General features: G+C 45.1%; 1 protein-coding gene across 2 annotated transcripts in view; it reads right to left on the reverse strand.

The window, feature by feature from the left end:
• Positions 1 to 13,398, reverse strand: part of SPTBN1 (spectrin beta, non-erythrocytic 1) — a 192,096-nt gene that overhangs the window by 56,439 nt on the left and 122,259 nt on the right. For both annotated transcript variants that reach the window (XM_004436641.3, XM_014792290.2), the window contains 2 exons: positions 12,445 to 12,596; positions 1,048 to 1,221 (listed from right to left, as the gene is read on the reverse strand). In XM_004436641.3, the coding sequence (XP_004436698.1) occupies positions 1,048 to 1,221; positions 12,445 to 12,596 (326 nt within the window). The remainder of the gene's footprint in view (positions 1 to 1,047; positions 1,222 to 12,444; positions 12,597 to 13,398) is intronic.

Here is a 13,398-nt window from a genome sequence, read left to right on the forward strand (position 1 = left end):
TGTAAACTTAAGCCCAATGCCAGGCAGATTTCAGAGTTTTAATAAGAAAACTCAGAGAGCCATAATTTGATTTCTGTTTTTGCCATTTTTTGGTTGGATTTTTATTTACCCAGAAAAATCAGACTTCATCAAAAAGGCAGAATAGGAAGGAAAGGCACAGAGAACACAGCCACCAAAGAGAAGGGACTGTTAGGACATTTGTTTGCAGAGTAACCTGACGCTATAGTAGGAAGTGTTCCTTGCATTTCAAATTTTAATTGAAACACATGAACGTGAAGCACGTGCTTGGAGAAAGTAATCAGGCTGGAGGTGCTTCCCAGTCATGAAATGCTGAGCTCTCTCCTAAGCAGTCAGAAGCAGGCACTGCAGCATGACTGGCTGTGTGATCCCGGGCAAGGTCCCTCCCCTTCCTCATAGAGAGAAGGAACGGGACAAAACGACCTTGAGAGTTCCTTCCAGCTTAGGGTACTTTGATATTTAGAACCTTCCCCTCGAGGATAACAAACCCATAAAATCATAATTGATTCAAACAACCATAAAGCTTTTGCATTTTCCCCCTAAAAACTGCTTCTTCATATCCATAGGAGAATGAGGAGAAGATGAAAACGGAGCGCACATACATGTCATAATAGTAAACGGCTTCTCCTAAAAATATTCTACGATACAAGCCACAACCTGGTGAAGTCCAGACAGTCTAGTGATAGTAACCTAGCATCAACCACATCCTTTTACCTTTGCTCCTGAAAGCCGAAAGGCAGAGACCAGACGTTTAGAGTAGGTACCAGTTAAGTGGTGGGTGGGGATGTAGCCTAGAAACCCCTTTATCTGCCAGGAGAGCCCAGACTTTCAGGGGCCAGCAAAACTGCAGGAGGATGTGGTCACTGCCACATTCCTACACGGCAGCCGGATGTGACACACCACTCCACACACCTGACTCTGAAATTCACTTCAACCTAGTCTTCCTGGTTCCTCTGGAATGAGGAGGCCAGTTACACAAGGATGCTTGTACCTGGGAGGAAGGCCTAATCCCCAGGCCAAGCCCCTTACCTGGAAGCGCAGGATGATGGTCCAGATGAGCCCAAGGGTCAGCCGGTGGTTCCCATCCACGATGTCGTGGGATCCCATGTTCTCAAGATGGACTCTCTGCTCCTTCAGGAACTGAAGGGCCTTGTCCACATTCTCCAGACAGTGGATGCGCATTCGTCCCTTGGTGGGTTTAGGCTAGAAACGAGTGAGCAGAAGGTGGAAACAGATCATCCAGCAGGGCACACACAGGCTCAGAGCTACTGCCCAGAGTTCACACATGCCTGTTCATGCAGCACTCTCCTACTCAAACCAAAACACTCAAAAACATGTGTGCTCATTCAGTCCAAGGAGAGCATTTATCTTAACAACCTTAGAAAAGTTTACTTAAGAGACGGTAACTGATCACTCTTCAAAGGTTTGTTTAATCATGGAAGCTACACATAATTTACAAATGAGCATAGAAGCTGAGAGTTTAGAGAAAAAGAAACTCAGTTTTCATAAAGAATTTCAGAGCTACTGCTGCCATCCATACAATTTTTTGCAGATGCATGGCAAAATACCTCTGAGGATTTTCTGACTGCTGTAAATGTAAAAATAGGTCTGCCACCTGCTGGTCTGGGTCAGTTCCTAAGGTTGGCTCAAAATGAAAAAAGGGGACCTACCACCAAGTGGTGGTTTTATTAGGGTGATGGGGAGGGTGTTGAATAAAAGGGTGTGACTTACTGAAAAGAAAGGATAAAGGAAAAAAATATGCGAACAGTCTAATTTGAACACCCTGAACGTCTCTTCTTTTTATCCAGTTGTATCAAAATCCAAAAGAGGCCCTTGGAAGGTGAACATTTTAAATAAACAAAGCAAAAGAAAAATATATCTGTGTGCATATACACACCAAATTTTCAATGGGTCTCTATTATCTGCTGTGTCAGAACAAGCTCATGCCCTCCACTGCCCGGCTCCATTCTTCCCACCTCCTTCTCTATTTCCCATCACTCCCTCTCTAGCAGACGCTGCACCTCAGGATGATCTCACCATTTCACAAAGATACCACCAGGTGTGCACACTCTGCTAGCCAGAAGAATGTACTGGGCCTGGCTGACCTGGTGGCTGCCATCCTACCTCCCCAGAGTCTCCTTGGCCATCTCACCATATCTTTCAAGGCTCAGGTCAAAACACATCTTTCCTTCTAGGAAACATTTCCAACCATTCCAGTTCTCACAGGTCTCCCTTTCCTCAAAACTTGACACATTTATGGTCTGGACCACAGAGTTCAGGAACTAATCATAATCTTTCATTCTTGCTGTTGTTTTATGTATTCCTCTTATTACTTCCAACTAGACTACTGGCTTCTTGACAGCAGGGATGATGATGCTTTATCTCAGGGGCCTCTGGTTCGTTCAGTTCCGAGCACAAGGCTGGCACGTAGTGAACTGAACGCCTGAGGAGGGGCTAGGCATGGTATGTGCTATATGTGCCGGCCTCAAAGGGGAAAGGCAGCCAGGTGTGCAGCAACCTGGGCACACCCAGGTAAGGGTGGCAGCCGGTCCTCCAGTAATGTCTTGCCTGTTTCTCATTTTCCCCTCTGTAGTTGAGATCCTCAGTTATTTGCTAGATGGAAAATATCTGAAGTGAAGGCAACTTGGGCAATAGGTGGCCTTTTTTTGTGTGTGTGTGAGGAGATTAGCCCTGTGCTAACATCTGCCAATCCTCCTCTTTTTTTTTTTTGCTGAGGAAGACCAGCCCCGGGCTAACATCTGTGCCCATCTTCCTCCACTTTATATGGGACGCTGCCACAGCATGGCTTGACGAGCGGTGCGTCAGTGCGCACCCGGGATCCGAACCGGGGAACCCCGGGCCGCCGCAGCGGAGTGCACGCACTTAACTGCTTGTGCCAACAGGTGGCCATTTTGGTTTTTTTTAATAATTTTATTTATTTATTTATCCCCCCTCCCCAGTAGATAGCCCCAGTAGATAGTTGTATGTCATAGCCGCACATCCTTCTAGTTGCTGTATGTGGGACGCGGCCTCAGCATGGCCAGAGAAGCGGTGCGTCGGTGCACGCCCGGGATCCGGGATCTGAAACCAGGCTGCCAGCAGCAGAGCGCGTGCACTTAACCGCTAAACCACGGGGCCAGCCCCAGGTGGCCATTTTAAGTCTGTCCAGTATCAGACTGTTTTTTTTTTCTTGACTTTCTCTTCTCCTACAAAAACAACTAGCAAGCATATAAGAACATGCTTTGACCCTGAGAAAATAAGATTACAAGCAGAGGCCTTACCATAAGCAGCAGATTCTATTTTCAAATAATAGCAATGGAAAAAAAAAGTAAATAATAGCAATAGAAAATAGCAATAGCACAAGAAACATCTCTAAATCAAGCTTTTCACACTATTATGGTAGCTTTCCTTACACCACCCCCCTTCAAAAAAAGGCGTTTTCTCTTCAGATACTTCACAACTAATTTATTTCAGGTATGTGGGAAATCTTAGGATTTGTTATTTATGTGATATCAAATGATAACATTACATCAAAATCAGCAATCTAACGAGGTAAAAAAGGTTAGCCATAAAATAGAAAGGGGAAGGCTCTATATAAAATTCTGTGACTGATTCCGTAGATGTGGTTTGAGGCTGACATTGGTACTGTCTCCTTCAAAAGTACGCCCGACAGCCCCCACAAGTCGGCCACATTACCGGGCCTCATTATGCTCCTCTCCTCAGATGGAGAGATGAGCGTGGAATCAGCAGTGCCCCTGATGAGGGAGGTACAACTATTGCCCCTTGGGAAAGAAGTGGCAGAACTCTGCATCTGGTTCTCATGTGCGCACTTTCAGTTCTCCTGGTTTTCTCTGGATCGGGATCATTTCTCAGCTGAAAAAGTGACTATTCCCAGCAGCCCCTTGTGCTCCTCATACCCAGGTGGCTCTGGATTAAACGAGGCTCCTGATTAAAACTTTGTTCAAAGTTGAGGGATGGGGATTAACTGCCTCTAAGAAGGTGTGTGAGTTCTGGTATAGAGCCTTCTGAGATTTCTTTTTACTGTTCAGAGGACTTTTCCTCTCAGCTCTTTTCAAGGATTGTGCCCCTGACTAGTGAGATAGTGGTCCACCTCCTTGTGTGTTTCAATCACAAAGAAAGTGACTTCATGCTGAGAACTACAGAGCAACGAGGACAGAGGCACTTTTCTAACTGCAGCAGACATTCTCCCAAGTCTACCTCCAAGAGGACAGAAAAGGTTGTTTCCTAATTGAGGGTGAGAAGAACGGTGTGGACGGAATGAGACGGAGCTAACGATGCAGACGGAATGAGAAGGAGCTAAGGAGGAGAAGAACAAGGAATAGACTGGGGGCTGTCGGTATCTTCCCATGCTCCATCAGGCATAACCACTGCTCCCCCAGAGTTTATCTTGAAAAACTTGATCTCTAATACACGAGCCATTCCCAGCCTCTATTCTCTGTCTACAAAATCTCAGCAGGACATGTGTGTGCTTCTACATGAATGTGGAGTGCAAGGGTGTGGGTGGGGGAGGATTGTGATCAGGGTCCAAACACTCTCCTGCATGCTGGGGAAGTCTAATCCACATCGTAGGGCCCCCATGTTGATGCTGACTGGTCATGCCAAATGAGCTAAGGATGGATCACTCCAGACCCAGATGCAACTCAAGTCCCCAGAGAGCTCCAGCCATCAGAAACACTAGAGCATGAGACAAGGAAAGGAACTGAAACAAAACCTTCTCTTCACATCAGACTCCGTTCAAATAGTTAAAAAGCAAACCTCACCAATTTCCAAAAGCCCGAGAAAATGTAAAACTTCCATGAGATCCTCCCCTCTTTATTTTCGCAATTCTCCCAAAATCAAACCAAGATTTGGTGGGGAGGGGAGAGTGATGCTCTGCTTTTCTCTCTCTAAGGTTTCTGTTGTTGTTGTTGTTTAGTTTTCCTACTGCTCCTGGCCTTTACATCTTTTAAAACATCAAAAATGAGCAAATCAGATCTACACAATATGCTTTTGTTGGGTAACGTGGTGTAGAAGATAATGAATCTGACGTTAAAATGCCCACATTCAAGCTACAATTTCCCCACTTTCTAGCAAATCAGTGCCTTATTTCTCAACAGTTTATCCTTAAAATGGGCATAATTTCAATAATTATCTCAAAGGGCTGCTACGTAAATGAAATGGTAAACTAATCATTATGGCATTCGCAAGCCCACAAAGTGTCTCTACCAGCAAGGAGCACCTCAAGTATTTTCCTCCCAATAATTATTCTTAAAACAAAAAAGAGGACTCCCTTCTCTCTATGCCACTTGGGCTTCAAACTGTTTAGAAATAACACACCTCTGCAGACAAGGGGAAATGTTTAGGGTCTAGATAGAACTCTCCTACTAAGAGCCAGAAAAGTTGATATACATCAGTTGAAAGACAAATTTAAAACCAGAAGAGAATGTGCCCCAAAATAGTGATGATAATACTACTCTTCTTATCCTGACACCCTAAATTAAATTCTGGACCGGAACGAAGAGAAAAGGTGGTAGAGAAAAATGTGGCTGGTTGGTGTCCCGAGGGAGGCGAGATGGAATGAGGGAGAGGAGGGGTGTGGAAATACCCAAACCTTGACACCTGGGGCTTCTATACCTAGTAAGAACTCTATAATTCAAACCTTACTAGAAAACAAGTCTGAAAAGCATGATTTACAGAGATATTTTAAATAACATATTCCTGCTGTGTAGCTAGTAATTCAAACTAGGCTAACTACTGCACAGTACAAGTTATTAGAGGAGATTTGCTTCATCACCTCATTATACCACCTTTATGTTTTTCAAAACACTTTCCCACATCTCATCTCAGATGATGCTCACTCACCTTCAGGGGCATACTAACTCCCTTTATACCAAAAGAATAAACTAGACATGATGAGGTTAGATGATGTTACTGAAGGCACAACACGAGGGGGAGTAACAATAAGACTGAAACTCAGGTATTCCACTCCCAACTCTTATGCTCTATTTGCCACTGAGAGGATTTCTACAACGTTGTAAGGTACAACACTTGGGCAAGTCTAGGGAGACATAATTACAGGAAATTAATTTTAAGAAATGTTAATGATCTCACAGGGCTATACATTGAAACACATTGGTTATACAAACTGGAAACAAAAGCTTCCAAGATCTAAAAATTCTTAGCTGCCATTTACTGAGCAACTAACTGTGTTAACCTCTCTATTCGGTGGTTTATCTCTCTTACCACATTTAATCCTCACAATAACACTGAGTAACAATAATTATTATTATTGCTATCTTACAGATGAGAACTGGTTTAGAGAGATGAAGTAATCCATGCAGCTAGTTAGTATGTGGTGGGCCAGGATTCCAAAGCTCGTTCTTTATGCCACACCAAGAACCAAGAGTGGCAGGAAATAAAGAGACTCAGTTCCCATCTGGCAGATAGTTTCCATTTTCTTAAAGGGCTATTTTTATATTACTAAACTTCCATCTTCTCCAAAGGAAGAAGAGATAACAATGGAGAAAACTAAACACAATGGAACCAGAGGTGGGGGTTGCATCTCTCAGTAATAAACACTTTCCTAAGCCTCGTCCCAAGAGTAGCTAATTCTGCCAAGAAAAGGAGTGCTCCCTGTCTTGCCTCCATTAATTATTGTCAAATTCCTAGTGTGACACAGGTCAGTTCCCACGGCAACATGTGCATTTCTGTCCTATGTGTCCTTTCTGATGGGGCAGTTTGAAATGCCATTATTGTGAAGACGAGGATCAATACCAGACTCATGTGTGACTCAGAAACAAGAGGGCTCTGCAGGCAGGGAGGCAGTTCCTCTGAGGAAATGCCTATCTTTACTGATCCTCCTTTAAATCATCCTAACAAGCTGCCCTGTTCTTCCCACACCATGGCCCATGTTCCTGTGTTTTGCAGGCGCTTTTCCTGTTTCCCTTCCCAAGGCCCCTTCTGTCCCTACTAGTCCCAAATCTGTATCCAGCACAGCTCCACCTCAGGCCTCGCTCCAGACCCATCTTCTTGCCGACTCCAAAGGAGGAGTGGGAATTACAGGGCTAAATAACCACCCCTAGCATCTGATGACAGAATTTTAATTGCTTATTAGAGCAGCTGGTCTAAGCCCTGGCCCTGAGAAGCTGCGTGGCCTTGGGCAAATTCGCCCAAGTGGACCCAATGCCCTTAGAAAGGAAGGAGGAAGCTGGAGCCCAGGGCCCCGGCTCTGCCCCAAATGCCCACCCGGCCTTGAGTCTGGGTCAACTACACCCCACAGGGCCTCAGGATTTGCAGAACTATGGAATAATCACAATGGCAGGGTTTTTGTCAGAGCCTAGACATGAAAAAGAGAAAACAAATGTTTCTCTGAGCCAATTTGGCCTCCTAGAATAGAAGAAGAAGACATGAGGGAGGGGTTCTGGTAGGGTGTTTTGGGAGGCCCCCCGGGGAGGCTGGTGATCCCGCTCCCTCCGATTTTCTCCATGGGTGTCCAAAGCCACCTTGAAGCCACCTGGAACAACAGCTCTCTAGGGGTTGCAGGGTGGACAGAGCACCAGCCCTGGGAATTGGGAGAGGCCAACTCTAGGCCTAGACTTGCCACACACCAGCTGGATGGCCCTGCTGGCCGCTTACTCTCTGAGTTAAGGTACCTATGAAATGAAGGGATCTTGGTAGCCACTAAAGTCACTTCCAGTTATAAAACACATCTACTTGTTGGAGGGTGGAAGGCCCCCTAGCACGCACAGAGAATTGTGAAGTGCCTGCTGATCTCTTGTTCAGAAGAGGAAACAGAGAAAAGACACTATCTGGTCTCAGTATTCCAGTGAGAATGACACCTGCTTATGTTTTTGTCTTTTAATCAAAAACAGATTTTCACTACACACACACAGACACACAAATGCCTCTACTTAATATAGAGGGTAGGATGGGAAGCACTAATTCCAAAATCTCCTCTAATACGCTATACGGCCAAATGCCTCCCTACACGTCAAACTTTGAGCTTTAAGAAGAGTATAAACAATTCTTGCCCAACTAAAATTAATCAGGGAACAACATACTGTGTTCTATTAATTCCTGCCCATCTCCTCACTGGTTGGTACCTACCTCCCAAGGAGCATTTTCTCCTTTAGCAGGCTCAGTGGGAAGGGAGGGGACCAACAGACAGAGTGGGCTAGAGTTCAAGTTATATTACTTATACCAGTGATGCCAGCCTTGATCAAGACCCTGGTCACCTGCCTGTTTCTTCTATAAAGCATAAGTTGTCCACCTCATTAGACTGTGAGAACTCAACGAGATAATGTGTGTGACAGTAAACATTAAAAGTGATACACAGTGAAGTTACTATCATCATTCCTTCCAAAAACAAACTCCAATTCAGCCAGGATGCTATCCCTACACCATTTCCTTCCTGATGCCCGCCCCCAAACCCTCTCTTTGCTCTTCCTCACAGCTGACACTCGACCCTGATATTCTCTGGCTATCCACATCTGAACCTTTCCTCCTGGATCCAGCTGGAACCCTAGCCACTTCCTAGGCTTTCTTGACACCCCATCCAGAAGGCTAGTTTAGTTTCCCTTTCTGAACTCTAGCGCTTTGGGGCCACTGATTCGGTACTTTATCATATGGTAGCTAGTACTATTAATTCACTTTTTGCATCTGTGCAATTAGACCGCAATTTAATGGGAGTGTTCTTCTGTGCCTGGTTGTTTAGAACAAAAGCAAATTCTCCCACACAAACGATATTACAAACAACAGGTAGGTTCTGTGGAGAGTCCACAAAACCCATTTCAACAATACAGGCCAGTATGGTTCTCCTAACAAAGGCTTTATGTAAAACTCATTCAGAGTAGTTCCATGTGGGATTTAAGGCTTAACAAACCTCATGGTAAATCTATGTTCTCCACCTAGCTCAGCCTCTTTTGAAATTAACTGTGACAAAACAAAAAAATCTTTTTTTGTTGTTGCTTTCTCTTCTTTGAGACTGATTAATAGAGTAAGAAGACAGAATATCAGGAAAACAAAGGTAAGCAAAAACCAGCAGTCATCTGTGATTGGAAATGGTGGGGGCAGAGGTGTTCAGAAAACCTTGTCCTCTCTGAGTTAGAGGTGAGGGCTCAGTCTGGCAGGAGCAAGGCAGAAAACTGGCGGTCTTACTAACAACCATTCTTCACTGCTGAGGTCCAGAGGGAAGGGGACAGGCACAGGCAAGCTTCGAACTTGGCTTATGACCTCTGGCCTCCACTTTACCACCAAAGTCCATGCCTGACAATTTTATGCCAGAGGCCCCCACTTCTTGCAAATGTCAGAGTTGCCGTGGAACAAACCTTCATCCCTCAAGTCCTGTCCTAATCTGGTTCTGGGATCTGGGACCAATGACAAAGTGACCGGCACAGGTTCTATGCTCACCACTTCTACCTGCTCAGTTGATGCGTAAGTCAAGGGCGGGTCTTTATTTTTAGGGAATTTCAAAGCAAGACCCTTATGAAGAGTTACAGTCCAGAGTAATTTCAGAGTAAGATATCGGAAAGGAATGGTTTTCTTTGTCATCAACCCAATCCCAGCAACATCTTCCTGGCTCAGTTTCCGAGTTTCCTCATTGCCCCATCAGCAGACATACCTGAGGCCAAGAGGGGAACACTTTCAGACACGGACCCTGCCCTAACCAGGACCAGAGATGCGGATTTCTGCCCTCTGATGTTCCCCAGTACATCAGAATCAAGTGTCTTGATAACTCAAATGCCTACCTAAAACCGGTCCAAATTTAACTCAAATTTATCAAGCCAAAATGCAGGGTGGAGTTAAGGTGGAATTATCTGGATCATTCAGCTAGTGTTTCTTTGAACTTCACTCAGTAAAAATCAAATTTCCTCCTCTGAAAAGAGGGATGAACTGGCTCCAAGAATCTATTAATAAAGTAAACTTAGATACCCTAGCCCCTCAAACATTTATCTACTACCTACTGCCAAGCTGGTGGTAAGTGCTGGGGCTAAAATGCCGACTGAGACACGGCTCCAGATGGAGTGCAAATGTCTATGTTACCCAGGGTTTTGGATCACTGGTGCAGAAAGCCCAGCGCCCACTGAATGTTATCAGATGATACACGTTTAGTTGTGGACATTAACTTACCCAGGCCTGGAAGCTCTAACCATCTCATTAGTTTTGGAATCTGAATATGCCAGGATCCTTTGGGGCAAGCCCTCAAGGAGGAGTCTCCTGCAGGAAGGGTCTCTAACTTGAGTCCCTGGCAGCCTCTGTAGCCAAAAGCAGAGAGTGGTTTGTGTCCCTTCCAGAAAGTTCCATAAACCAAATAAACCACAGGGCCAAACAGGCTGAAAATCTCCAGTCCAAATGAACAAGAGCTTTTAGCTCACTCTATCTATGGTATCTGTATTTTCGGAATGAGAAGATTAATCAGACTGCCCAACCTATAATCAGGGTTGGCTGAGAGGAATGGATAATAAAAGAAGTCAAGGCACTTGAGGTTTTACAAAGTGGTATGTCATTGCCAAACACAGTTTCTGGCACTGACTGCCTGAGAGGTTGGAGATGGCGGCCATCCTATGTTCTTCCCCATCCCTGCTCTCCTGGGTCTCTGGGTTACTGCAACAAGATTTATTTCTAGCAGCAAATAGAGAGGAGTGGGAGGTGTGCACATGCAAGTAAGAACTACAGAATTATGCTTCGTTAGTTGCTTTTTCCTCCTTAGTAATATTTTTGTTGCCCTGTTCAGGATAAAGGGCAATGGGCCTGATCCCATTTATTATGTGGACATTATCAAAGACACAATCTTCTTGGTATAAAAGAATTATGGACTCTCAAAGGTAAACAATTTACTCCCCACAGCCTGGAAGACTGGACCCTCTTGGAACAAAAATAAATGTTCAAACTAATTTCTATCCACGTGACCTTGAATGATTTTTCTAGCTACTTTCAAAACCACACTCCAAAAAAAAAAAAAAAAAATAATCAAACAATCATACTAGGTTAAACATTAAGAGAAAAAAAAACAGTGAGAGGAGGGGAAAAGGTTGGTTACAAAAATTACATTTATAGGTGCATATCACAGTCACTCTAGCCTAGGGTCTCAAACAAGACTCAGTTCAAAAAACAAATCGACATGCAATAAATGACCAGCCCTTGCCCTCTCCACATGGGCCTCCTGCCCCCATCCTCCCCCCTACACACTGCCCTCACGGCACCATCATGGTCTTGGGCAGGAGCCTCCTTTATTTATCTAGTTTGTCTAGCTTGACCCACAAACTTTCAAAGGAAATGAGGCAACAAGACCTGCATGCTCAGGGAACAAAGAGCACGAACAAAACTAACTGTAGATGAGATGGGGCTTCACTATCTTTTAGAGGCCCCTGTTCATGAAGGGAGGCGCAGGGAGAGAGAAAACTGACTCCATTTTTACCCAGGCGCAAAGGGGCAATCTGTCTGTGGGCTAATAATAGGGCAGGGTACAACCTCAGCCCTTGCCTGTGGGTCAGAGGTGTGTGGGTCGGTCTGCATACAGACCCACCATGGCTATCAAGTTACAGGGTGGAGATCAAGTTAAAAATAAGGCTTTCTGGCAGCCCTGCCAACCACCAGCATCATATTTTCCTGGTGATGTCACTACAGATGTGGGGCTCTCTCCCTGGGCGTCAGCGTTTGGCTTGGCCCCACAACCACCTATGGAACTGCGTGTGCTCTGGTAGAATACAGCGTCCATTTTCAAACAAAGGCAAGACAAAACCTGTTGGATCAGTTACAGTGACTGGCTTAAGCTTCCTTGTTTTAAGGTTCATAAACAAAAGTCACATCCGAGGCAGCCGAGGTAGCTCTGGCAAACAGAATGGGGATAAAATTTTCACTGTAGGCTCACAACTCCCCGGCCCGAAAAGGCACGGTGAATTCATCGGAAGCTCCAAGTTCCCAAGGAGACAATACAACACCAGCCTCTCCCTCCACTCCCAAAATAAAAGTGTGCCAAGAAGCAAAAAACGTCAGAGACCGCTGAATTCAGCTCTTGCCACCTTAAAACGGCAGCTCAGATTTCCCAGAGAATCAAGAAGACACAAAGTTAAAATTATTCCATGATCTTGTAGGATACACATTCATCTTGGAACCAGCACCCAAGCCCGGCCCTTCAATTTCCAGCACCGTGCCGTTTAACTGGGGACATCGGCCAAGCTCTTTCTGACCAAAGGTAGTAACGTCACAAATTACCAGAACGAGGCCACTTTATCAGAGTTCAAGAACATCACCAGACTCAGAACGTTACACTGGAGCTTTCTCCAACATACTCATCTCATTTATCGAGATTCTCCTTCTCCAAAATATCAACCATTAATTGCAGAATTCAATAGGAGACAAGTCCACACTTGATTTTTCTAAAACACTTTCCCACCTACAGTGCAAGACAATAACATTCCCACTTACCAGCCTCTCTCCGGAGAGGACCTCCAGCAGTTTGATGAGCATCCGTCCATCTCGAAGGTCAGTGTACAAATCTGTGATCCGGCAGGACACTCGGGCAAGGTGGGAATTGACCCACTTGGTGAAGGTCTTCTTCTGCACGGCTTCGCGTTCATCTGCAAGCAGAGGAGAGCTTGCTTTACCACCAACCACAGAAAGGGCAGCGGCAGGTGTGTGACAGCAGGGTCACGAGACCCCATCCAAAGAAAGAAGAGCAAAATTAAACTCTGATGAAACCTCTATTTAGCTGCTCTTAAGCACAGTCAACTCTTTGGGAATAGAGGAATCATACAAGCCTTGAACATCTGAGCCCCTAAGCAGACCACCAGCAGAATATCCTTTGATCTCATTCATTTCATTTTCTCCCATCTCTGCTGAAGAGGCAGCAGGATGCAACAGATCACAGTGGGCTCCTCTGCAGTCCCGCCCAACAGTATAATATTTGGCAAAGTTTCTAACATGTATGTTATAGCTGTTGTTCCTCCAAAAGGCGAGTGTGGGGGAAGCACACAGGATATGGAAGGAAATGAGGTAGAAAAGCCCAAGAGACACCAAGAAATTGCTTCCCTCATGTACAAAGAATCAGGCAACGCTCTACAAGATAAATTCACTCATGAACTTGATCTGCAATGACTCTTGTACCTGTTCAGTCACACACCCCGTGAACAACAGAGAAAATGGCAGGCAACATGATAGAGTGCAAAGAGACCTGGCCAGGCATTAGGGGAGCAGGGCCTGGGCCCAAGGTGTCACCAAAAATGTGCTGAGACACTGGATTCAGTGTCCCCTTCTGTAAGATGAGTGGACAGCTACCACCTCCAAACCTCCACCATTTGTTGAAAAGGCAACTGCTAGTTTATGGCCTATAGTGTGGTATTCGCACCTCCAAGTCATCCAAGAAACAGTATTCAGTTTTTC

This window comes from Ceratotherium simum, chromosome 11 (genome assembly GCF_057802395.1).
Source record: "Ceratotherium simum simum isolate JZ-2026a chromosome 11, ASM5780239v1, whole genome shotgun sequence".
Lineage (NCBI taxonomy): Eukaryota > Metazoa > Chordata > Mammalia > Perissodactyla > Rhinocerotidae > Ceratotherium > Ceratotherium simum.